Source organism: Rhipicephalus microplus, chromosome 6 (genome assembly GCF_043290135.1).
Source record: "Rhipicephalus microplus isolate Deutch F79 chromosome 6, USDA_Rmic, whole genome shotgun sequence".
Taxonomy (NCBI): domain Eukaryota; kingdom Metazoa; phylum Arthropoda; class Arachnida; order Ixodida; family Ixodidae; genus Rhipicephalus; species Rhipicephalus microplus.
Genome location: NC_134705.1, coordinates 195,216,905 through 195,243,408, shown reverse-complemented (window position 1 = coordinate 195,243,408; position 26,504 = coordinate 195,216,905). Strand labels below are relative to the sequence as shown.

At 43.7% G+C, this 26,504-nt stretch overlaps 1 protein-coding gene across 3 annotated transcripts in view; it reads left to right on the top strand.

The window, feature by feature from the left end:
- Window positions 1–23,827, top strand: part of LOC119166812 (forkhead box protein N3-like) — a 61,296-nt gene extending 37,469 nt beyond the window's left edge. For 2 of the 3 annotated variants that reach the window (XM_037418177.2, XM_075867436.1), the window contains 9 exons: window positions 666–851; window positions 2,569–2,787; window positions 4,320–4,468; window positions 6,784–6,839; window positions 9,909–9,956; window positions 10,570–10,641; window positions 11,230–11,320; window positions 12,331–12,481; window positions 14,421–23,827. In XM_037418177.2, the coding sequence (XP_037274074.2) occupies window positions 666–851; window positions 2,569–2,787; window positions 4,320–4,468; window positions 6,784–6,839; window positions 9,909–9,956; window positions 10,570–10,641; window positions 11,230–11,320; window positions 12,331–12,481; window positions 14,421–14,855 (1,407 nt within the window). In that variant the 3' untranslated portion in view covers window positions 14,856–23,827. The remainder of the gene's footprint in view (window positions 1–665; window positions 852–2,568; window positions 2,788–4,319; window positions 4,469–6,783; window positions 6,840–9,908; window positions 9,957–10,569; window positions 10,642–11,229; window positions 11,321–12,330; window positions 12,482–14,420) is intronic. The other variant, XM_075867437.1, reaches the window with a different exon arrangement.
- Window positions 23,828–26,504: the final 2,677 nt, after the last annotated feature.

Sequence of the window (26,504 nt, the reverse complement as noted above, 5' to 3'; positions counted from 1 at the left end):
GTTGTCGATAGTCTGCGAGTGCTACGATACCTGTTAGCTACTTGGTCACCCTAGACCTGCCCTTGTTTCACTTAGATCACTTTAGGAAAAGGTCAAGACTAGAACTGACCATTTTAAAGACTTTTTCTAAGGGATACTTCAGCACATAAGTTTTGGTCTGTCTTGACTATCGGTGCCTGTCCAACGATTCAGCCTCCCGGTGAATGTTAAGGCCCGTTCTCTGAAGCCCACCCATCTACACCTGGTGGTTGTACTCATACTTGTGAAGATTGTCTAATAAAATCAAATATTACATGTATTTGAGGCACAAGATCGATACGCAAGTGTTAGGCAGTGTGTATATTTAGTTAGAAAATGCAAAGATATGTAATTCTAAACACCGAAGGGTTCATTACGCTGCGCCGACAATGCGATGACATGAGCGAAAAAGCGGGTGTTTCCTACGCTTCACCAAAAAGTTTAGGGGCTTTGACTAAAAGACGTGGTGCTGCCACCTACTAGTGGCTCTTTATTCTGAAAAAACTCATCACATTACTGCCAGATGGCACCACATCTCATGCAACGCCTCCAAAGAGGAGTCTATGATCTTTTGATGTCCTTTGCAGCGAAGCACGGGGATGCACAGCCATTTTTTTCCCCTTTGTCTTTCCCTCGTTGTCCCTTAGGAGGCGAACCTGCTGCGCAAGTTAGCCGGGCCACCGTCTTCGTCGACCAACCACCAGGGGAATGGGACGATAGCCACGGCCACGGGCAGCCGGAGTTCTAGCAGCACGACATCGGCCACCTCGGTGGGGGAGGACGACGAGTCCCGAGAGTGGGGACCTCCGGGGCAGGTGGCCTACAACCCCCAGGTGTGGAAACACTTCAACTGGCTGTACTTTAGGGCACAGCAACAGCCACTGTTACTCTCAAATGCATGTAAAGTTAAATGATTGGGACCTTCGAAGCACTTTATTGAAGAGGCCATTTCTTAGTGGACACGTATCATAACGCTTGCAATCAAGCTGGAATACGCGAAATAATTTGGTGTGCACACAAATTCTTTGTACAAGTGTTCATTGTAGAGGCGTGTGGCTCTATTTTAAAGGGCCCCTAAATCCCTCCGATATTTTTCCAAAAATTTCAAGTAAGCAAGCGCATCGCGTGCAGAATGCCGTCACGATCAGCGATGCCACACGCCGCAGCACTACAGGTAGCGGGCGCGCCACAATATCGAAAAAACAATAGCTGCTTCTTACCGGTTCCCGCCACTGACATGTGTGACATCACCAGTGAAACTTGATGACGTTACCACTTCCGATGCTTCCGATTGGCCGAACGACAACCGACGACTTTCGGTCACTACAAACATCTGTTCGCGCACACTTTGCTGTTCTTGGTCGTGTTGCCACTTGCGAATCGACATCTGTGGCCCGTAACGCAACACAGGGTCCATACCGGCACAATTCGTAGGGGCACGAGCCTGCACGGCAGCAACAGTGGTTAGTCAATGATCAGTGTACCCTGATGACACACAACACAGTTGACGGTGAGCTAGGTCGCGGAATGGTGGCTCGCGGCAACTGAAAGTTGACGCTATCTCGAACAGTGCATCAGCGGTGGTGTATGCCACACGATATGAGGAGGGACACTCAGCGAGGAGGGGCCAAGTGGTATTGGAAGAGGGTAGCAACGGGAAGTAGACACTGTATCGAACAGTGCGTCAGCGGTGACATATGCCACGCGAGATGAGGAGGGACACTCAGCTGACTTAGCAAGGAGGGGCCAAGCGGTTTTGGGTGAGGGTAGCATAGGAAAGAAGGAAAGAAGCGACCGTCGCGTTTTGATCATAAACGCGTGTAACTCCGCTATTACGGCACCGTTTCGAAAAATTCTCACGGCTATATGTTCGTTATAAACTCGAGCACAATTTTCTCACCTCAACTTAATTTGGACCGCTGGGTAGTTTAGGGGCTCTTTAAGGACAGAGTGCATTAGTCTATTCATTTATCTACCTGCCTATCTTATCCACCGTACAGGTCAATATGTGTTTTATCAATAAATCGTGAAGGGCTCCTACAGTCCCCATATCTGGAAAACGCGCATAGGCAGAAATTTCTTTCGTGGGGAAGCACCATTCTGATTTGAAATGAGAGGCGGGCAGGCGGATGTCGTCAAGTGTAGTTTTCTTTGTTGACATGCTTGACGTTATAAGTCAGATCAACATGTTGAGCAGTGAATCATTCGCTTTCAACGTTTGACTGAGCAGTCATTTTTGTTTGACGCATGTGTCGAAGACATGAACAGGTGGTTCAAAGAAAGGCCGGGCTCTTTTCACGATGTAGTAAAGCTCGTGCCAACCATGCACGAGCAGTTATATAAAAATGTGTGCACACTATGCTATAACATTTTGGACATACACATGCTCATGGGACATGCGTGCCCGTCTAGTCTGTGCCGTAGCATCTCAAGATGATACGGCATGGCTAAACAGAGCTGTCAGTTGGGTCCTGTTTGATCAAGTTGTGTTGGCCTCGCTGTAAAAGTCTGGCTATGAATGGATGGCTGACTCAGCGCTTTCTCTCTCAGGTGCACGTGACATCGAAGCCCCCGTACTCGTTCAGTTGCCTCATCTTCATGGCGATCGAGGAGTCAGCCGGCAAGGCCCTTCCCGTCAAGGACATCTACGCCTGGATCCTGGGCCACTTCCCCTACTTCCAGCGGGCCCCCACGGGGTGGAAGAACTCGGTTCGGCACAACCTCTCCCTCAACAAGTGCTTCCGCAAGGTCGACAAGGACAAAGGACAGGTGAGAATGTGTGCAGCAACATCCAGACTAGAAAGTAGCAAGGCCGCTGCTTCCTAGTCGCGTGCCTCTTTTGGTGCTGACGCCATAGAGTTTCCTAAAGTAAACTAGAGGGGACTCTGGCGCTGTGATCGCTCAGCGACCAGGGGAATGATGGGTAGTACAGGGATTTGCCTAGTCTTTGTGCTTGCGGGCTTCGAACGCACTTGTAGCTTTGTTCATTGTTGTGTTTCAGTTTTGTCTAGAATACAAGCGCGGACCGTTGTGAACTTCATGAGCTGATTCGAATTGGTGAGCCTAAAAGGTAAAGATGGTGAAGTGCAACTGCTGAACATTTGATGATTGTTGTCTCGTGACAAAGCAGGGCCAAGCCAAGCGGAGCCGAAAGTAAAAAGATTAGACAAACCATGTGCAATTCATCATTCCCATTCTCGCTGAGCGCTGTGCATTGCTGCTCCCATCGACACTGGTGCCAGAGTTGCCTCTAGTGTATTTATGGGAAACTATGATAGCAGCAGAATCCGAACTAGAGAGTAGCGGAGCCGCCGTTTCCAAGTCTTGCCTTTTTTTTATGCTAATGCCTTGTTGCCCTTTGCTACCGGTCAGAGCGAGCTTGTATATTCATGCACTTTCCATTTTTTTTAACAGCAGAGCTGTCCTAAATCGAGCCTGCAGTACCTGCATGTCTTTCAGTGTCACACAGATCATCTGACCAGAGGGGAAGGGGGGTGAATAAAAAAGTCGTAGCATAGCCACAGTGTGAATTATGATAAGTGGAGCGAAGCGTCCGCCTGTTTTTCTGTCTGTCTTTCTATCCATTCGTCTGCTCCTATCTCACTAGAGCACACATCGGACGGACAAACGCTTTGCCTCGCACTAGAACACGCATCGGATGGATGGATACTTCGCTCCACTCATCATCATTCACTCCGTGGATATGCCGTGAATTTATTATAACAGCACCATTCATCCTCTTTAATTGTCAACTATATGAAAACCACTAATTCTATCTAGTGATATTACTTCCGAGGACATATACACACAATGCCATTTAGTGAGCAATTAATAAACATACTACTTACAAGCGGGGGATGGAACGAGCCACACCATAAAAGCTTAGCCCCTAAAAAATTTAATAGAACAAAATTAGGATGATGATGCTCGAAATTAAACTTCGCTGTCTTGTTCCTGGCGGGAAACTGGCCGAGGGATTTTTTGTTATTGTTTTTGCAAATCAGCTAAGAGACGGGCTAGTTAAACTGAGCCTCATCCTTTTTTGACTTCACACACAATTTGCGGTCGTTTTCTTGTAAGCTGTATTAACAGGTGTTCTGTCATGATAGGGATCAGTGCACTATGCTAACGCTAGGAGGTTGTATGGAAATGAAGACAGAAACCTGCTAGATACGCTGCTCAGCCCCTCTAGGTATTGAGCAGCATACTGATTACCGTCAAGACTGAAACTGTTCCAACTTACCCTTCGTGCTTTTCCGAGCTTGGGTGCTCATGTGTTTGCGTGTCTGTGCACATTGCAGAACATTGGCAAGGGATCGCTGTGGTGCATCGACCCAGAGTTCCGGCCAAACTTGCTGCAGGCAATGCGCAAGACGCCCTGTTTTCCCTACACTCACCTCAACTGGGCAGCCCCTTCGACACCTCACTCAGTGCCTTCTCAAGACGATGGGTACGCGCTGGCTTCTTTCTATTTTCATGCTATTTTCATGCAGGGGCGGCGCCAGGATGTTTTCACTGGGGGGGCAACCACAAAAAGTGAGTTCCTCCGGGGGGGCAAGCTAGCTCTGCTCCTACTAGGTTTTCAATATATGCTTTCGGGCACTTGGGTGGGCATAGGGGGGGCAGGCGAGAATTTTGGGGGGGCTCCAGCCCACCCTTGCCCCCCCCTGGCGCCGCCCCTGTTTTCATGCTATTTTGAAGCTGTTCTCAAGAGTGTCTCAAAAAATGTTGTATATAAGTATAAAAGTAATGATATATGTATAAAATATTGTACACATTGAAAATGTTTCAGGGAGATTTTGCAATTTTCGATATGAGCGCACTATAATGTATCTGATTTCCTGTCTATATAGTTAAACTTGCATAATTCTTGTGTATATCGAAGTGTTGTCAAATTTCGGTGAAAACATTTTCAACATATGCAATATTATATATATCGAATTGGGCTTTACATAAAAACTCTTCTGCGATTCGCTTCACGTTCAATGTTTTAAGTTTCAGTTGTAGCTGCATCACTGTGACATTTTCAAGCTTCATGTAGGACCTATTGTTCTGCTGAAGCAATTTCTATGCAAATGAGTGCTGGCTTTAGTTCAGCAGGATGAGGTTCTTGGGTGATGGCTCTTTGAAGCAATCACTCGGGCCAAGTTCTGCAACAGGAGAGTGAGCTGGTTTAGTAGTTGTGGGTACCCGACCCTGTGCCCTCAACTTATGCGCTGGCCCAACAGATTAACTCTGCCTTCAGAACAATTTTGGACGGAGATGTCGTGAACAATTTCTTCTTCAAAGTTCACTTACCAAATGCAGAATTTAGGGTGGGTACTAATGACAAAGTGCTCCCATCTCGACCCTTGGCGTTTTCGAAATAGCTGGCGTACTAAGCACATGGTTTCTGCTATGTAAGTATCACTTTATTACTAAGCGCCCATGTTAGAAGCCAGTCAACAGGCTCTTTTTTACAACCCCCAAAGAAGCTGGGCGATTTGTAGTGTAGATTGCGGCAATCACGTTTTCCAAATAATATAGAGCTGGGCGCCGTGCAGAGGCTACATATTGAAAAGCGATTCCCGCGCTCCTTTCCTGTGCCTGACCAATCCTTCTTTCATGCGAGTGATGCAATGTCACCGAACAGCGAATTGGCGCAGCACGCAGCTCGTCAATCGGTTTACACCTTCCGTTCTCTGTGAGGGAGAAGGGTGGCATTGCCGCATGAAAATTTAAAATGAGCTGAAATCGATGTTTTAACTACTGTAACTTCCTTAATATAGCACGTATTCGCAAAATTCTTGCGGGAGCATGTTCACTAAGCAAAAGTACACACATTTCTAGAACTTTATAACAATTTTTGGACCTCGGGGTTGTTTACTGGCTCTTTAAAGGTACCCTGCAACACTTTTACAGGTAATAATAGAATGAACTCTCCATTGGTGGTAATTGCTTTATGAGTCGACTGCCACAAAAAATATTAGAATCTCTCATCGAGACCGTCTCTTAGAATCCATCTGCCCTTTCATCTCAGCAAGAGCACACCATCTCTTTAAGCACTTCTCACGTTTTGTTTAAGCAGATGGCTCACTCTCGGTTTTGTCACGAGTGTGCTGGGCAGAACGCGATTCGGACAACTTGCACCACACCGTGGTGGTCGCAGTAACTATTTTCCGGAGCCCTCCACTACGGCGTCTCTCATATTCATATGGTGGTTTTGGGACGTTAAACCCCATAAATCAATCATCAATCAATCGCATTAACTATATAGCTCACGATGCTCAAATGTGCCAATGGCGGTGTTCATGCCCTTTTGAACATGCGACGCTGTTGATTTTGGGTATATGGCATCATTTGTCGAAGGAAGGGCGAGTGATTTATTGTGGGCTTTGAGATTTAATTGTGAATTCTATGCTGCACGCTTCACTGGGACTTTGGCTCACGTTTTCATGTGCCTCTAGTGCCGATTCGCAGCATTTTCTGACCATTTTCAAAAAGTGTTGCGGGGCCCTTGTAGGTTCCGCATTTGAAATTGCCCACCTGTACTTTGGTTTGTGTCATAAGGATTGTGATAATCACAATGGGAGGTTTTGTTTCTTCTATAATTGGCAGCCCAAAAAAGCGATATTCAGGACAACAATGAAACATCAAGAAAAACAAGTAGTCCTAAAATAAAACTTCATTTAAGCCTAGTTGGTGCACTTCTCTTTAAAAAGTTGGAGCAATATTAGTTGTCTGCAGGGTTTGTCTGTGTTTGCATTAGTCATTTTATCTTTGCAGTGATAAAGCCTCGTCTCCAGACCCATCTCAAGCCCAGAACAATGTTCCGTCACCCAGTAAGCATGCAAACACTTCTGTTTTCTTCATTGGCCCTTGTGTGTTGTGAGCGGATCGAACGTGATACGTTGCCAGAAATGTGAAGAGCGCAACGTCTTTAGCTGTTGATGGTAAAAGAGACACCACTGAATCAGTTAATCTGTGAAAGTACAGTGTATGACTCTTCTAATATCTGTTTGACAAAAGAAAAAGAAAAGCTGTCGGCCGACAAGAGAGGAGAAATTGAGGTCGATCTTCTCCACTCTAAATTTTGGGTCAAACCTGAGGACTAGAACAAGAGTGCAATGTTGCAGACCCTTTAGCCTTGCTAGGAATCTTGCAATCCTCGACAATCGTGGACACCTGAATTGAGTATCCGCTGCCTACAGCTTAGGAATGTTAGCTTTCCTTTTTCTTCGGGCACCAGAAATGTGCATCGAATTTTGCATAGAGATTTTGTGACCATATTTTGAGACTGGTAAATGGGGCGTTCCTTACGCTTTGCGGCCTTGAGGTTAAGGTGTTGCTTTGAGCTAATGCACCGAGGCTGGGAATATACAAGAAATATATGCAGTGTGACGTTCTTGAGCAGCCAAGTGTAGAGGAGCTGCTTGTGCTGAACGCTGCTATAAAATCTCGAGCTGGTTTAGTGGTTGCGGGCATCCTATTTCTGTGCCCTCAACTTATGCGCCGGCCCAACAAACATTTTAATACTTTTTCTTCGGGTAGTCATTTTTTTTGTGTCTTGACAACACTTATCCTGACATTCTGGCGTGTAAATCGGGAGTTTACTGAAACTTGCAAGTGGATGTGTCCGCGCTGCTGTGAGAGCATTAGTCGAACTTGACAGCGTTAAATGATCGCTGGTGGTTACAAATTGGTCACCACTTGTGGTGCCGTTAATTCAGAATTTGGTGCAGATGTCTCCGATATACCATTATACCTAAGACGTGGGAATCGACATCTTGGGCTGTCAAGGCGGTGTTTTCTTGTTCTTATATATATTGCGACACCAATTTATAACACCATGAAACATCGTATGCACCAACCGAACCGTTTTCATGCGTATGCATTTAATACAGCACTGTTCATTTAGTTGCTAAAGATGCAAAGCACAAAGGTTAGCAGCGGAACATGGTGGCACCCAAACCCATCCATAAAGTAGTCTATAAGTTTCTTTTTAACTGTAGCAATCTATACATACAGAAGGTAAGTGAAAGTCTCTTCAGTGATTGGCAAGATAGGTTTCATTCTTCAATTCTGCACCCCATTCATCTCTCGGCAGTTAGAACTTGTATGGAACATATTTTCCTCCTTCTTTCAAGGTCCGTTTAAATGATCTACTAGACTTATTAAGTCAAGTGTACTGTTTGCAGGACATTTTGAAAGCTATGTAAAAGGTGTTGTGGTCATTGCCTGGCGCAGAATGGCATTTATAAGCTCTGTAGTAATAGGTGATAGTGCCAAAGCTTTGATTGAAGGGACACTAAAGAGAAACAATGAGTTTTTTTAGATTGGTGAACTGCACTCTGACAACTCTAATGTCAAAAGTTTTGCTGTCATGAGTACATTATTAGGAAAGAAAATCAAGGTTGAATTTAATTTTTAAATTTAGTGCCTCATTCTCTGTGTGTCACGTAAGAAATTCCACAATGTATTTTTTGTATTTTTGCGGCATTGGCTTGACTAAATTTTCGGAGACTCTGTATGCAAGTATATGGCACCCACAGATTACAATGTACCTCAATTTTATTGATTAGAAGCTATGTGGGGGTTGACGCCTTCAAAAATTGATGATGCCACAGTGTTCGGTGCGGGAACCTCAAGGTGGCATCTCCATTCTCAGTTTCTTTTCGCACGTTTTCTTGCTTACCGAGTGTCGTGCTGTGGTAAGAGTGGTGTTTTTGGGGATTGTGAAATTGTACTTCACTAATACACGAAAAATCGTTTTGCTCTTTAGTGTCCCTTTAAGAAGAACTTGTTTCTGGGATAGCTGGTGAGCACTTGACGACATGCCTATTTCAGCACCGATTTCAGCGCTGAAATGAACAAGCACTCGAAAGATGACAAGATAAGCTCGTCTCCTGTTGCCTTTCATGCGTTCGCTCTTCATAGCACTGAAACCGAGATGTCGTCAAGCTTTCAGTCAGTCTTCGTTTTGGAGAAGGTGTACTTAGATAGGTGCTTTTAATGCAACAGCTATAAAAGGAAATGGAGGGCTAAAAGCATTACAGTTAGCCATTATTTTCGGATTGATATGAATGACTTGACCTTTTACACGTCATGTCTTCTGCAAAACAAATTTAAAAAAATGGACTTGTTGGTTTTGACTCATGATGTGAAAAAGGCACATAAAGAGACACGAAATAGCACAGAAACGACTTGGCATAGCAAGCACAGGACTGCCAATTTCTAGTTTTTGTGCCTTTTCACATCACGAGGGAAAAACTTAAGTGCGGAACGTAATTAGTGCAGCAGTGGCAACAATGCAGCAGGGGCTATTTGGAAATTGTGGAGTGAGGCAAGGGTTTAGCAGGGTGTTTTGTGAAGTACCTATCATCAAACTTCTTACGTAGCGCATTCCGCTTTTGTCTTTAATTATAGTTCTTGAATAAGTTATTTTTGTGGCCGTAATTACATTTGCTACAGACGGGCGGCAATGTAGTGCCGGTACCCGCTGGTGGCAATTACTACTGCTTGAAGTAGGACAGTTTTCTGTGCGTAAGAAAGTTGTTCATCTCTTTATGCGTGCAGGTGATGGCAATATGCATAAATGCGTATATTTATTTCTTCTGGGGAATCTGACTAGATACCTCCAAAATGCCAAATTTAATTTGGTCACTCCGCTGAAGCATTGCTCATGTGATACACCCTGCTAATCCGTAATGCAAAGCCCTGCATTTTATTGTTAGAAGAAATGAGGCAACTGGGGCTATTTTCTGTATTTCTCGAATTCTTGAATTTTTGCCTTGGTTTTTTTTTTCGGTTACTTTTGCATCGTTTATCATGAAGTAAAAAAAATAATTACTACCTGTTATTTGAAAGACACCTCGGTTATTTATCGAATCAAATTAATTTTGTTATTTCAGCACTCTTCCCCTTCCTGTCGAAGAGGCTTGCCGCATCTTCAACGAAAGGTTAGCGCAGGCTGCATTGTTATTGCTGCATGTACGAGACAGTCCACTGTTAAATGGAACGCCAAACCAGAAGTAGAGCCTAATAGAGCCAGAACATTATGCTTAGTCAAAATAAGTAATTGGTTTAATCAGCCCTGAGTATGTGTATGCACAATAAGAAGATAGTCTTTCGGTGTCTAATGTTATTTCACTGGGATAATCGATGGATGGTTCTTATAACATTAGATGACATTAAATACTCTGTAGTACCATCACAGGATCCCCAAGTGCGCTCTCATTCATTTGGGGACATGAAACCCCATGAGTACATGAGAAATTGGGAAAATGATGCGTTTGCATAGGCATGCAGCAGAGGGCCTTTACTCCGGGGTGTTGTGTTTGATGTCTGATAATACTTGCAATCCTGATGCAGCTTGAACACATAGAGCAGGGCCGCTCAAAAAAACAAGAAAGCGAGGACGAAGAGTAGCATGTGCACTTGATGGATGCCCTTTCTTTGTCCGTGTATTTTTGCACTGCCTTGCTATCTATCTGTTCAAGAATGCACCAGCTAGCGCGAACCAAAGCTTTGCTGATGCTGCCGTTTGCTGACGTGCTCCTGTGTGTCTTGCAGATCAGGACGTTGACGCCGCTGCCGCTGCAATGTTGGCGCTGCAGAATGTGACCAGTATCCTGCCTCCATTGAGTAAGCTTTCTTGTGTTATTCATAGCAAAAGTCAACTCTGAACAGTTGGGATCTCAGGAGTGTGAAAATAGCAGTGTTCGTTTAAGAATTGAACATTGTTGGAAAATTCTCTCCTGACGTAGCATTTTCACAGTGATCATCGTTTTTATTTTACAAGCTTTCCAGCTCGTGATTAGTTATTGCGCTTCATCTGTAAGACTGTGCTACCCAGCTAGCTGATCTAAGCAATCTTCATGCTAAGGGTTCATGCACCTGTGTGAAAATTTTCCGAATGGTCATTCAACACTTGGGATCAGCGTAACACAACTAACTGTTGCGTCACGCTTCAGTAAAGTATACAGACGTATGTTGTCCAATGTGGCTGTTTGTTAAACACGAAGCCAATTGGTTGCCGTGAAAAATTTTTGTCCAGTCACACTGTATTGTGTGTTCTGCTACAAAAGATTATATTTGAAATTAGGGGCACCATATATATTACATGAAAGAGGATTTCATAGTCTATGTTTGTGGCTAGGTGCCTAGGCCAGACGACTTTTGAATAGAGGTCTCTGAGGGGTGTGTCATTGTGTAACGTGTAATGTACTGAAGGTGGCGAGGAAGACGAAGAGGAAGAAAATGATGGCTGCCAGGCCTCGCCTCCAAGCCCGGTCATGTTCACAAAGAAACACCTCAGGCTACGGTAAGTTTGCCTGGTGCGTCTTTATTCCATATAGATTCCGTATAGATAGTTCGTAATTCTTTACCGTAATGTGTGTATGACATTCAGAAGTTCATAAACCGAGCGTTATGTGCGGAACGATCCACGGTCGGATCTATGGCATCTTCCTTTCGCCTTCGCATGTGCCTGTTTGCGTGTTTGATTTTATGTGTAGATGCATTGTAATCAATTGTAGGCGTTACTGATAAATGGTAACAAAATCCATCACGTACAATAAAAAAAGGTAACATGCTGTTACCGGAAAGTGACGTGCATTGCTTTAATCGCTACTTTACGTTGAAAAATTTTAATCGTTGCGTCTTCTCTACAGGAGCCCACAGTGACAACTTTTTCAAGCTCATCGTTATATTTCACATAAAGCTTCCTGCCCAAACAAAAATTATACCTGAACAAACATACTTTGCCCCAATGTGTCAGACGATCGACAACAACGGTATAGTCGCCTCATGTTGCAATATAGACATTTTGTTTTATTTTCTGCAAACTATGCACAAACTGTTCTTGACAGTGTAAAATGTGATTCGCTTTGACCATACGGGCTCTGTGGAGATTCACAGCCTAAAAGTGGATTGCGAAAGAAGTTGCTGTCAACTCTCGTCAAAGCGACAGTGCCTTTTTTTTTTTTGTATAGAATTAGTCTGGAAGTTGTTTCCAGGTTTGTTGTTAGTGTTGTAAATTTTTCGAACCTCCTGCGAAAATGGCACACACATAGAGAGAGACTTCGAGATCGACAAAGAAGAAAAGGACGTTCAATGAAATACAGCACGCTCTTTGACATGGATGTTCAGCTTTGCGTCTTTTTCATTTCGCACCTTTAGACGCCAAAGCGCAGTTTTTACACATTGGTTTTGGGGCTGAAACCCGGGAGATTTATGCCAGATTAATCTTATTGTTGAACTGATGCAGCCATTGCCCGTGTTACGATATGAAATGCATCCTCTCTCTGTATTTTTTTTTTCCTTGTCGGTCAGAAATCGCAGCAGCGAGGTGGCCCAGACTCCGGGCAGTGCCAATGCGACAGTGATCACGAGCAGCCCGAGCGAGGATCACACGTACAGTGCCTCGCTCTTGAACGGCCTCGGTGGGGATTCGACCGATGCCTTGTACAATGTCTCCATCTCGGTAAGCAGCTTCCTTGCTCCTCATGTCTGATTTAACGAGGCAGTAAACAAGGATCCATTCGGATAGACTGACTGGGTTGTGTCTTTGAAGCACAAACTAGCCAATGTAGGGGGGGGGGGGGGGGGGGATTGTGCAAAGAATATGAACAGAAAATTTCCTCACTTGTTCGTTGTGATGTAGGTTATAGCAGTGCTTCTTCCTTTTTCAAAAGTACACTCATACCTAAATATAGAGAATTCAGATATAAAGAAATATAGGTTATAACGAAGTAAATGAATAGCCTTGCAATAGATATAGTGTTGCAAATACACCTTTATATCGAACTTTTGCATATAACAAACTTATTTTCATGCTACTTCATCATGATGAGGTTTGAGTGTAGTTAGACTAGAATTGTGGGTAATCCAACGAGCCACAGAAAGAAAAATCTGAAGTGTAACCTCCAAAGGTCAAGAAGAAAGTTGGGTCGTAGGAACGCACGGGTTTCGCAAATGTGAAACCCCAAAAACATTCTAGTTGATATCTAGAAGAAATGGGCATGGTTGAAGCGTGAAGCCTAAAGGCAAGATGACAGAGTTAAGCTGGCACATGAGATTAAAAAGCTTCTGATGCTAACATGGCCGCAGCACACACAAGACTGGTTCGGCAAAAAAAAAAAAGACATATTAGCAAAATATTGGAAAAGGTTCTTGGTCTTGCAGTAGTACATGTCAGAATGGTGATGATGAATCCTTCTTTAAACGTGGTGTACGTGATATTGTGTCCTGACCATGCCTGATGAGCATGTCCTTTTTTAACCTTCGGGACCTTCGATGCAAAATTTTGGTCTGTCTAATTGTCTGTTTGTTACTCTAACCATACTCTAAACGGCACCAAACGATACTCCAAACAGCCGACCCCATCCGCATGGCCCAGCAATATTGCTCAAAATTTAGTGTTCACACTTTTGCGATTGTCAATTAAAAAGCAATTATTGCACATATCTGAGGCACCATGACGACATGCCAATATTCTGTATGTGTGTCTTTTTACTAGAAAAGGCATACATACGAATTCTAAGGACCGTAGCGCTTATTACGCTGCACTGACGGAGCAACGCTTGCACGAAAAAGGAAAGTGTTTAAACGCTTCGCTAAGACGGCACAGGTGGTAGCACCTACCCGTCGCCTTGCGTTCTACACCTTATCACCTCCTAGACGGGCGCATACGCTGCCCGGTTCGTTTTCCAAGAGAACTGCCAGATAGCGCTCGTGTCTCGCGTGTGACAAGACTTGATGCGCTTGTTTGCCTCCACTGCACGCTCGAGGCACTCTAACGTAGCGCTTCCAGAATACCATTAACTGATTTTCTTGCGCAGAACATCAAATAAACATTTTGTTCACTCTCTCCAGACGCAATACTGCCCCGCCGCGGTGGTCTAGTGGCTAAGGTACTCGGCTGCTGACCCGCAGGTCGCGGGTTCAAATCCCGGCTGCGGCGGCTGCATTTCCGATGGAGGCAGAAATGTTGTAGGCCCGTGTGCTCAGATTTGGGTGCACGTTAAAGAACCCATGGTGGTCGAAATTTCTGGAGCCCTCCACTACGGCGTCTCTTATAATCATATGGTGGTTTTGGGACGTTAAACCCCATATATCAATCAATCAATCCAGACGCAATACTCTCGTCTCTCGACGACATTTGCAGTGTAACATGCAGAAGTGGGACCAATTTTTATTTAAAAGTTGGTACCGTATCGTAAGATGTACACATTGTGCATTTCTTTGAATATTTCAGAGAATGCCCATTTCGCTCTAAGTTTACCCCCCCCCCCCCCCCAACCTGGAAGATGTTCATATTTATTTATCTGCATCCGCTCTGTTGTCATGGTACAAAAGAGGCATCCGTGTAATGTGTACTGCTGGCAATTTAATGCATTTCGTCTTTGTGCTCTTCTTTTCAGCCGGCTCGAACGACGGTGATACCGTCAATAAAGAAGGAGCCAGCTGAGCAGGACGACAATCTCCAGGAAGAGAACAGCAATGGTAGTGGCGGTTCAGGCAGCTGTGGCGGAGGACTCGGCCGTCTTCCGCTATCATCAGTGCCTCCGCGCAAGCGGAGGGCTGCCCTGGCGGCGGCGGCGGCACTCCCACGCAAGTCGAAACGTCAAGCGAACAGCGTGACTTCCGCACGCAGCCGGAGCGGTAGCAGCTCTGCCATGGCTTGCATTGCTTCCTCGTCATCGGTGACAAACAGCAATAGCAGCAGGGATGTCGAAGACATGGCGGAAGGTGCAGCCCATGCACTTCTCAACCTGGCGAAGGTGGCGACCAGCCAGCAGCAACTGATGATGCAAAGCAAGAATTCTCTGGTCGGGGGCGTGAGGGAGCGGCGGTGAGAGCCTGCAGTCAAGTGAAATGAACCCCCTGGATGTTGAAAACTTCGGTACATTTTACCATTTCAAAGCAGAGGGAGGATTTAGCTGTTCTTTTATTTTATCGTTGTGATGTGGTGGTGGCAGAGCGAGTTTCCCCGAGACAGTGTTACGTGTTATTCTCGGACGACACGGCTGCTTTTTGGCAACCAGAACGTGCGGCGATCGTTGAATTGTTGTTGTTCTGCTCCTTACACAATGATTTTAGCCGTCTCGTCTTTTTTTTTTCTTGTTGGCATTCGAAGCACGGGTGTTTCGAACGTGCATTCCTTAACGAAGGTGCACGTGTGGCGTTTCACAGTGCGCTGTACCTTTAATTACTGATGATTGGCCCCTCTTGTTGCCGAGATCGCAGCAAAATGCAAAGCTTTTGCTCGTTAAAGGGAACGCCAATTTGTAATGCACGTCAGCTCGGTTGGAAGAATTCAAGCGCACGACAGAAGTGCCGAAGCCGTAGAGTGGTGGGCACTAGAGCAATAGATCTACCGCTGAACGTCTGCCGCGGGAAGCACGAAGCAAATACTGTTCAGTTCAGTGCGCACATACTTGTTTTCACTCGCTAACAAACTATTGCATCAAGATTTATCTTTGCAATTTGCTTTCGCTTGTCTATTCCTTTCTCTGTGGCAGCGCAGCGAAGTGGTAGAACTTTTTGCGAACTTTCAGAGGTCGGAGCACGACTTATTTCTGCATCGGTGGCACGCTTTGTGTTCTCAGCTTTTTCGTTTTTTGCTTGAGAACCTTCTATATTTTGTCTGTTTGCGCTCAAGTAGCAGCTTCGTTTCATTGCAAATGGCCAGATCAGCTCTCTGCTTTTGTGGCTTATTCCCGTGAGTTAATTACATTTTATGTGTTATGTAAAAAAGTACTGGCGCTGGGGCTTCGCCGTGTGGCATCTTTATTATCTGTTAGTCTTCCCTCTGTTATCTTACATTAGAAACAGAAACGGGAAAGGGGAGATCGCAGGGGAAAGTACATCATCTGCACATCCTGTCGGTTCTCATCAGATACTTGCTAGGAGTGCATTTGCAAGAATGGTTCCATCAGAACTCGGTTTAAATAGATTAAAGTACGCAATGCACAGAAACTAAGTCTGCAAATTGGTTCTTGCTGTTTTCGCTCTTTGATAAGCATAAACTATGAAATTTCACTTGTGCAACTTTATAAGGAAGAAAGAAGTTTGTGGAAACTGGCTTGTCACCGCCTGACAAGCCTAACAGTCTAACAATTATTTTCTGTGTATGTGTTCCCCAAAACTTTTGTGTGTCTAGTTATTTATAGTAGTGAGTACAGCGTGTGCTGGCTATTAGCTCAGACAGTGGGGTCATTGGACTCTGGAAATTCATAAAATTATGGTGGCAATAGTATCTCAACAAAAATACACCTTTAGGACCTTAATAAGTATGCATTTTGCTTATTTAAGGGTGTATATCAGGCTTCCCTAAAGAGGCATAATTTTGTTTGAGTGGTGGAGTTTTTTTTTTTTTACTCCTGCAAAGGCAGTGGCAAAATGTTTTTTGTACTGCTTCTTCAGCTCAGGTGCTTTGAGAGCCGGCATTTGCAATTTTTTTTAGCACAATGCTCTTTTGTTTTTTTTTTTCTTGTCCTGCTGTAGTTTAATCACCTAAAAACACGTACTAGAGTGCATCTTTGAGCCGAAGTTTTTTTTTTAATTTCCGTTTTTCCCCACCCTATTTCGTAAGCAACCATATCTTGCGAATTGGCAGGTTCTGCATTGCAGTGATTGTTCATTTTAGCATCAGAACTGTGAGTTCGAGGCTAGCACTTGAAATTTTTTTTAGCCTGTTAGTGTGCTTTTCCACGCTGCTAAGATGCGGAGGAGCGGTATTTTCCAAGTAAAATCACCACTGACTAAACTTCACACATGTTAAGTTGCCGCACTTGCTGACCAAAACTCGCGCGGTTAAGATCGATTGAATGAAGAGCTTTGCGTGTACTTTTGCAGTCTATAACTTAATATCGTGCTTTAATTGTCATGCAGTTAATTTTATTTCCTTATTCGCTGCTTACATTGGTTTTTTATTGCTTAACGGTCGTGCAGATTTTTTGCGGTCTCACTCATTTGCCTCTATCTTTTGTGAGTACGTTCTGAAGAATATCATTTTGCTTTTTTATTCGTGTTTGTCGTAGACATCAAGGATTTCTGGCACCCCGTTTATAATTTGTTGTGTTTGAAGGAGTTGTCGTGCGCTTTCTCTTTCATTCAGGGCTTGTAGGTGTCTCTTCCGGCAAGCCTTCACTGGCAGAGCTTGTTACATTGGACACTTCTTCATTTGCTCAGGTCCATTGAAAGTGGTCTGTAGTTTTGATTTGTAACAATATTCCAGTTTTCCCTTCTCTCATCACTGTTTTCTACGATGCACGTCTGTGACAGACTACTTGATACTAGAACAATGCAAGACGCGAGTGTGCGAGGCATGCCACGTTTCTAACCTTCCTTCTCTTCCTTGCAGTGGCCTTTGATTTCAAAGGCAAAAAAAAAAAGATTAAAAGGCAATAATGTGCAGTCGCACAATGACGTTCTAAATGCAACAAAAAAAAAGGAAGCACGTTGTTCTCTGGAGATTTCAAAGGCATGTGTTAGAAGTGTAGCAGCCTGTACATAGGGCTGTCCAGGGCCAGCGATGCACTGCGTCACCTAGTGACAAAGCGGCGTCGCTAGCCCGTTAATCAATCGTTGGGAAGCCTTCACTATGATTAAACGTGGTCGTGCTTTTTGTCGTGACTCCCCGCTGCGAAATTGCAATTGCATGCAAGGCGGTTAGTCGTAAAAAAGTTCAATTCGCTTCTCATTCTGTGAGCCTCATAATCTCTGTTCATTGAAAATTGGAACGAATAGATATAGGCAAATGCTCATTAAATTTCCGTGCAAGCGTTGTACGCACGGAGAAGGAAACGGCCGCTGGAGTTATACGCCGCTGCCGTGCGGAAGTAATAACGCGTGAGACGAGGGATGTTGTAATATATGATATGCAGAGGGTTGCTTACTGCACTATGAATAGTTGCAGATGCTATAGTATATACAATAATATTATATACATATAATATACATATACATACGGACACGCACACACACAAACAGATCTACATAAACTTAAATGTTATGAATAAATGCCTCCTCCCAATGTGCTACACTGCATTGCAGTGAATGTTTCAACAGGAAGGAAAAATGTTTTTGAGAGTGAGTGAGTGTGTCCCTACCTACCACCTTCCCAATTTCGTAAAAGCCATGACATACCATGACTAATGCTCCAGCATTTTTAGCAGTTCTTTTTTTTCAAATTCAATTTTTGTAACTTGAATAGCGACTGACTTAATACTGTAGCAGCATTTGGCACGGCAGTTCTGTAGAACTGTCATTTGTTTAAGTGTCATTGTGTTTTTGCAGTGCAGGCTGCCATATGTTGAGTGTTCATCATTGCACAGCACTTTAGTGGGGCTTACTTTCTTCTTTTCACATTTTGTCGCTTATGTAACGTCGCAAAGGTGTCCTTAGGAAAGTGCATTCTTCCACTTTTGCGGCGGTCCCTGATTTATTAGAGGCAGGACTTTCTGTGCATCTTTGTCTCAGTTTTCTTCCATTATTATTGTTGTATTAGATGGCGAGCGACCAGTGGCACATAGCGGAACGCAAGACTAGACGTGTTGCGGAAAACCTCGCATATATGTTCACACACGCTCTTTTCTGAGCTTCTCTTTTGCGAGTTCACTATTTTGTCAAAATATAAATTGTTGGTAACAAGAAAAACATACCTTCATTATGCCCATCCATGCACGGGACAACCTTAATTAGATGTCGGCCAGAGTTTTTTAGTTACCTTTTGTGTCAAATGGCCCGGCGTTTTGCCTTGTCTAAATCAACTGTACAAATATTGAGGTGGCCTACTTTGTGGAGTGCTTCCTTCGTGCATCGAAACAATGCTGTGTGGCTCCCAACCACGCATTAACATGCTGTGCAAGACAACCAGTTCAAATGGCGTCTATCGTCAACACTTGAAGACATCCTGGGAATCTCTGGTCGTGCAGCTCTGGTCATCTGCTGTGCCTCGATGCCAAAACTGGGCACAAAGAAGCACTCGACAACGTCCGGCCATCGCGCTCTTCGATGCTTCTGCATTTTGTCGGTGTGTGTATGCAAGCAAGCGCGGGGCTTTTTGTTTTTGACAGTGTGTGTTTACTTCTCGTCGCATTGTCGGTGAAGTTTTCTGGACGCTCGGGGGGGGTGAGATAGTGTGTTGGCGCAGCAGACGATCCCGTGGCGATTCGATTTTGCAACAATGATGCATCTATACGAAGAGAAGTTTTCGTGTCACTGTGCTCAAGCCTGTGGTTGCACGCAGTATTATGTGTGCTGTGTTTTTTGTTTTTGTTTTTTTCGCCAAAAGTCTGGCATTGTTTCTTTGCGGGCACTATATCGGAAAGAGTTCACTGAGTTTATTGCCCGCAGTAAAGTGTCGTGGTTTGTCATGGATGACGGGATGGTGTCTTGGGAGTTTTTGCTTCAAGGAGCGCGATGTTGTTGGCTATGCGCCTGTGTGAAGGGTCTTCGAGTTGTTGCAAACGAGGAGAGCGAGCTATTCTGTGCCAAAAGCGCCAACCACGGCGTGGTTTAGTTGGTAGTAGCTGGAGCAATTTTAGATGACAGTAGTAACACGAACACCATCTGTACAGAAACATTATTACCACTAGGCCGATTTTTTTTCTCTTTTTCTGTCGCTTTGCATACTAAATTAGAGCGGGAGCATGGAGGAGACGCACTAGCATGGTCGTGCAATAGAAATCATGGAAATGGGAAGAAGCACTGCAGAGATTTCCTTTCGTGCTTTGTTGAACCATTTGTGCATGGCACATCTATTGCGTCTATTAACTCTATTCCACTGATCTGCAGGCGTAAGCTTGCTTGGAATGTAACATAACTACACTTAATCTTTGTGGCAGAACAGCAGAAAATATGGGATAGTGAACCACCGGACACAGTTCTGTCCTTTATGTGTGCTGTCCCATTTTTGCACTGCTCTGCCATGTTTTTCTAAACCACCTAGCCTTCCTAAGAAGCCTTTCGTAATCTTTGCAGTTTCTGCAATATGTAACGACTATGTTCATGCAATGCAAGAACGTTCAAAGCTCGTGGCAGTCGGTTCCCTGCTACACCACATGATTTCGTTGCAAGCACCGCTTCTTCCCAGTAGGCCCAGTATTTTGATGTACGTTCGCGCTACTGTGTCATCAACTTGCTCAAGCTCTCAAATGTTGCATATGTGTTAGTGCGTGTGTGTTTGTGTTGACGACAGATTATTGAATGCTTGCAGTGTTTGAACCTTGCGGAGAGAAAAGGCGGTGTCGTTGCCGCTCCTGCACAGACAGGAGCAAACGTGTGGGCCTGGAAGATCTCTCTCACCGCATCGCGTGTTTACATTTGTTCCTAACCTTTAGAAATGGTGATTTGTCTGTCTATGTACGTCAGACAAGCGGAGAGTCTATCCTATGCAAAGACTTTTCTTTCTCTCGCTCGAAACTGTTGGCAGTTTGTCGACCATTGCCAGCCTGGCCAGCAAGGTTGCTGGAAAAATGTGAGCAGCGCAAAGAAAGGTGTTGATGCTTCCTTTGTGAGTTTTGTCGCGTATGTTCCCCTTTGGGCTGTGGTTTGTCTGGCAGCCTCTCCGTGTGCTTTTACCTGCTGCACGTTCCCCTGTGGGTCTTAGCAATAATCAACAAAGCAATCATCACTAACGAAAGTGTACATGTATCGAAACGTTTTGAGACTAACAGAAGCAGTCTCGCCGAGCTACTTGTTAATATATTTGCTTTTGATTGCATAGGACCTTATTAACAACTTCGTTTGTGTCTATTACTTCCGTTTGCTCGGTGATCTGTTTTATCATGTGCCTGATGCAACAAACTCCAAATGTTGACATTCTGACTTGCTCGTCATTTCATTTCTCTTTTAGAATATTTGCGTATGTGTGAAATGTTTCGACGTCGGAAATGTGCTCTGTAACTGCGAGAAATAGTTGTCATATTTGTACTCTGGTTTGGTTTCGATCGCTGTCGAGGGCACGGAAGTGGAGGTTGTTGTGTTCTTTTCTCGATTCACTGCACGGTTCGCGAGCTTTTGTGGCGAACCTCCGCACATATTTGAATAACCGCTGCAGAAGGTGATTTTATTCACTTTGCCAGCCAGTCACTCTAGCAGATCTTGCGATGATGTGCATTAGCATCACCGCTATAGACCACACTGTTTGGACATCTATGCAGCTGTGTTTTCCGATGCGACTGATTGGTTCTCTGCTCCGGTCACAGTGTAACATATATACTCTTTAGGTAGGTGTCTCTTCTGAAATAGCTTCAAGGCAGGTTCGACCACATCAAGTGGCAGCGGTGCTTTTACGTTGGTCTGGTGAGCAACGCCGTTTTTCATCTTAAAGTAGCAGCTTCCCACTGTTGTGTGATGCTGTTAGCCTGACCAGTAGGCCTGTGCCTTTGCTACTTCATCTGGTCGACCACTTCTCACGTATTTCCTCACGCCTAAGGAATATATGTCTTACGCCGCGATTCTTTCGAGGATCCATCCTGGCGCACACATTAAAAAACTGCATTTGTTTGTGTGATGCACAACGTGGTTATTGGCAGAAACTGAAGTGAAAGGAGGCTGCGTGTAAACTTGATCGGCCACATGGTGCAACAGTTTAGTTTCTCTCGAGACTGGAACCTGTGTCACTTCAATAAATACTGAATTCTGTAAAGTTTTATCACAGTTTCCAGTATATTTAGTTGCCAAGACCAGTTTGTGATTTCAAAATTTCATGTACTGTTGTCAACCAATATGAAGTCATTGATGACTGGTCTAGCTCTATTCATTGGCAAGAAATGACCCTGTACCTTTGCTATTTTCTTTATGCCTTTTGCTGGTAATCCAGTAACACTCTGCCTACATTATCACTGATAGCGAAGGCGTCATCATGAAAGTCGCAGAATTGAGTTTCTGTAACTTCTACATTATACAAAACTGGCTTGTATTTTTGCACCAGAATGGCTGCTTGCATTCGCATTGCACATGATGCTGGTAGAACCGAAGTTGAAACTTCGACTTACGAAAACATAATTAACTAAAATACCTGTTGTGTGGTCGGTCAAGAGCGCAGTTACTTCATGTGATGTAAAACTAGCGCAGAGGGTCGGCACACTTGCACAAAATGCACATTTTCTAGCCAGGCACTTCGAATGGTCACTTGCCACACTTCTAGTAATTTTGGGAAAATGGTTTCTAAAAAAATTCAGTGATGTCCTGGGGTTGCCCTTACCTGGAATAAGGCTGCCAAATGCATGAAAGTAGTCTTTTTTTTGTAAGCTATTATTGCTTAATGATGTTCCAGCAATGACTCACTTCACTTTTTATTACCTCTTTCCAACTTTCCCTTGTGCTTTTCTTACTTTTGTATTCTGAACAGTACGTGCATGCTGCCTTTCGTGTGATGAATGCCACTGTTCGTTCTGGAGAAGCCAGTTGAATATTCACTGATTGTGTGCCCTCATCTCGTGGATCCATGAAAGTGAAACGCTCGGTGCCAAATAATGCGACTACAAGTAGCCACTTTTCATTTCAATTAATTCACGACATTTGTGCTGTCACCAAGTCGTGAAGGTTTGTGAAATTACATTACATTGTGCATACTGCCATCTCACACAGGCCTCATTACTGCTTGCTCAAAACTGTTTGTGAACAATTATTTATGCAGATGAAAATCTCACAGTTTGTTGCTAGAAGGGAAAAAATTTCATTCTCTTTATCATAGAAGAGCACTAGAAAGGACGCGCGTCCAAAACTCAAGTCTCTTGCAGCTTCCCTTCAGCCAGAAAAACTTGTAGATTGCGAAGCAAAAAGTGGGTTTTCCGGCTAGGCTGCTTGTTGATCAATTCTAGGTTACAGATTATTAATTATTAAAGGGACACTAAAGTACGTTTTTAAATCATACCCTGAAAAGTGCATTTTCATTAATTTTACCATCATAGGTTTATTAACTGTGAAGAAAATCGAGGTAAAAAGTGTAACTTTTAAATTGCATGCCAATGTACACGTGACGTCATCAATTTCAAAGTGATTGCGTTTTGAGCCACGTGAGCTTTTAATAAGATCTCCTGAGACATGGTATCTTATGTCTCTGGCTTTTTCAAGGGCAATTCGCTTCACTTTTGACGATTGTAAACTACTCAAGCCCCAGTATACATACACGTCGCTGCAGCTGTTGCCAGAACTTCACTGTGGGATCGCCACCCGCATACTCTTTTAGTGTGCTGTCTCTCTCGCCAAGCATTTTCACGCAGCAAGCATGGTGATTTTGGTATTGTGCAATAGTAGCTTGCTAAAACGAGACACTTGTTTGTCTCTTTAAGCTACAACAATGAAAAATAAGAATAAGCAACTCCAGATGGACCACTGGCATTCGTCTTTTGTGTGGCATTATGGCTTTTGGAAGGTTCTGAAAGACGAGGCGTGTGTGTATAGTGTTTAGAGAATTTGTAACACGACGATTGGCCGGTACGAGCACATTTTCTGTGAGAGTAACCACGCCTGTGTTTGTGTGTGTGTATGAGTGTGTGCGTGAGGATTTTTTTGTGTCTGTGTAAATATGATGTCTATACTGTTGTTGGAGACAAAAAAAAAAAGAAAAGGAGAAAGAATAACGTTACGATATGCACATTTTTTCTAAAACCGAGTGTTACGTCTCTTCGGTATGCTGTAGGGCAGTCCTTTTGTGTCGATGCCAATACCATTGCCAAACCACAGCTCATGGAAATTCTTGTCTACTGCATATTTTAGAAAAAAAAAGAAAAACTGGACACCTTCTTTCTTACCTTCTTTTTTTTTTAACTGTTTGAAATGGAGAACGTATTTCAATAAATAGAGATGTGTAAAATGGTGCGTGGTGTTCCTTTTACAGCAGAGGCTGTTTAACGAGATCACGGCAAGCGTCCCATGCGCCGTTGTTTTTCGCCGCTGCCGGTGTGTGTAGCCACTATAGCGCAAAATAAGAAAAAACAAACTATGTTAATAAAAAATGCTAAAATTGCAATGGGATTCAAACCCAGGTCCACTGTGTGCCAGCCCAGTGTTCTACCACCGAGCCACGGCAGTGCTTCAAACTTTGTTGTAAACCAGTCTTAGGCAGGCTTGATGTTGGGACAGAAATTGCGTTAATTTGATTCATAAAGTTTTAGAACAGTAAAAGAACAACCATGTGTCGCACAACGAGTGGGTCGTCAAATGCTCCAACCCATTACAAAAGCTTCAGGCATAATTCTTCATCTTCGTCAGGGACAACATAAAAAAACTATACAAAATTCTTAACGATTGTGCAGCGGTTAACACGCTTCTCTGAAGAATGACGAAGTATGGCATATCTTTCATGGTGGGTTGTGCCAGGTTAAAAGGGGCAATCAATCAAGCACACTAAGCTTTCTTGGCCAGTTCTCTCCGGTGTGTTTTGTGCCAAATTGCATAGGAATCGAATTAATCGAATCCCTCACTACTGCACAAAAATGATTTTTGGTGTAGTGGTTACTTTGCAAGTGTGCCTGTAGCAGTTACCCAAACAGTGCTTAAAAAGGAATCTGAAATGCCGCTCTTCCAGCTTTCGCTGTGACTGTGCCGCACGTCTCGCGTAGGCCTGGCAGTTTTTTTATTTTTACAAGCTTGAATTCGGCTCTTAATGCTGGCAAAGGGTTAAATGTAATGATGATAACCGTAGCATCGGAAGATTATATGGAAATAAATTGGAAACTCCAAATTAAGTCAAATGTATGCCGCTTTCTAAACAGCAGTGGTCTGTCAATAGCAACTTGTAGCAGCCACTTTCGTTTATCGAAAAGAGAGAAATTATGCTTTTTCTCACGCAGATTCATCACTGGCGATGCATACATTCTGTCATTGTGGTTTTCCAACACGAATCCATATTGAAGAACGGACTGAACAATGTCGTATGTGCACAAAAATGAGGTCCCTTTCTATGTCTTCAAATACGCTGCCCCCACTCCAGGTTTCCAGCGTTCCTTTAAGAAAGTACTATAGAATACTGAATAATACATTAGCGCTACTGAATAGTGCAAATAAGGACAGCACGAGCAGAAATTTCATTGATGTGAAAAAGGTAGCAAAATATTGAAACAGCAATACATAGACTACATTTGTGCTTCTAGTGGTTTGGTCGGCTGCAAAGAAGCGGAAGCTTCGATTTTTTTTTACTTGTTCACACTTCAGTGGTACCAGTGATCTCTGGAAAAATGCCAACATTACATCAATACACAAGATAAGAGACTTTCATGTGAAACACTGACCACCAGCTTGTTTTCGGTGATATTCGAAATATGCAAGAAGCTAACTTCAAACAGGATTGGAGAGATTTCATTGGATCCAGAGCTTAAAGAAACGCCTCACTTCAGCCAGCCTCGAGATGAGTTGCTTTCTCGAAAAGATATATTGCACGATAGATCACAGTGGTGTAATCAACCAGGTAATTGAGCAATTATCGGAATACAGCTTGCTCCTTAGCTTTCAGACTAGGAAAAGGCGTTAGACAGGGTAGAGATGCCAGCGGTTTTTAGAAGCATTGCGTTACCAAGGAGTATTTGAAAAACCTCGATGTATTGAATCTGAATAAGATGATGAAAGAGATCAATACACATTCAGGGGAATTCTGTAGCTCTTCAATATATAGGATAGTTTGTTAGCGAGTTTTGTACTAGTGTGTTCAACTGTGGAGATATCTTAGCCAGCATCTAAAAAGACTCCACTGCTACTTTTCTTCTCAGAAAGCGGTCAGACAGGGAGATGCAGTCGCTACATTGCTGTTCACCGCATGCTCGGAAATGTTCAAATGACTAGACTGGGAATAAACGTCAAAGGAAAATGCTTTGCTAACCTACAATTTGCATATGACATATCACTGTTTGGTATTCAGGGTGAACTGAAAGAAATGAATGAAGACCTAAACCGAGAAAGTACTAATGTAGGGCTTATTATGAATTGTGAAAACAAAAAGATGATGACCTAGTGAAAGAGAGTGAGTACGTGACTGGCAACCAACGTTTTGCTGGCAACCTACATCTGGAGTCGTTACAAGAGTATGTGTACTTGAGGCAGTTACTTACAGGACTGCCTACCTGTGAAAGAGAAATGTATCGAAGAATAACCCCTTCAGGCGCGAATTAAATCTGACGTAGCGAAAAAAAAATTTTGTTCAGATTATGAATACATAACGCTATTAAAGAAGGAATCCACAAGAAATTCAGAAAAAAATTCATTGGTTCAATTTTTCAATGGCGTCCACATATGTGGACATTGCGCCTCAAAGCAGTCATATTGTCACGTGACCGTTACCCAAGCGCGCGCACGAAGACGCAGGGAAAGGAAGACGACGAAGGTGCGCCATGGCTTGTGCGTGGGTTTTTCGCCATACTGCCTGTTGTATAGGCTCTAGTAAATACATATTTTACATCTCGCTTTCCTTGTTGCAATACCCATGAACGGTGGAGAAGAAGAAAACAAACGCTTTTATTTCGGAGGCTCGCAAATAATCATTGCAGGAACACTGCTTA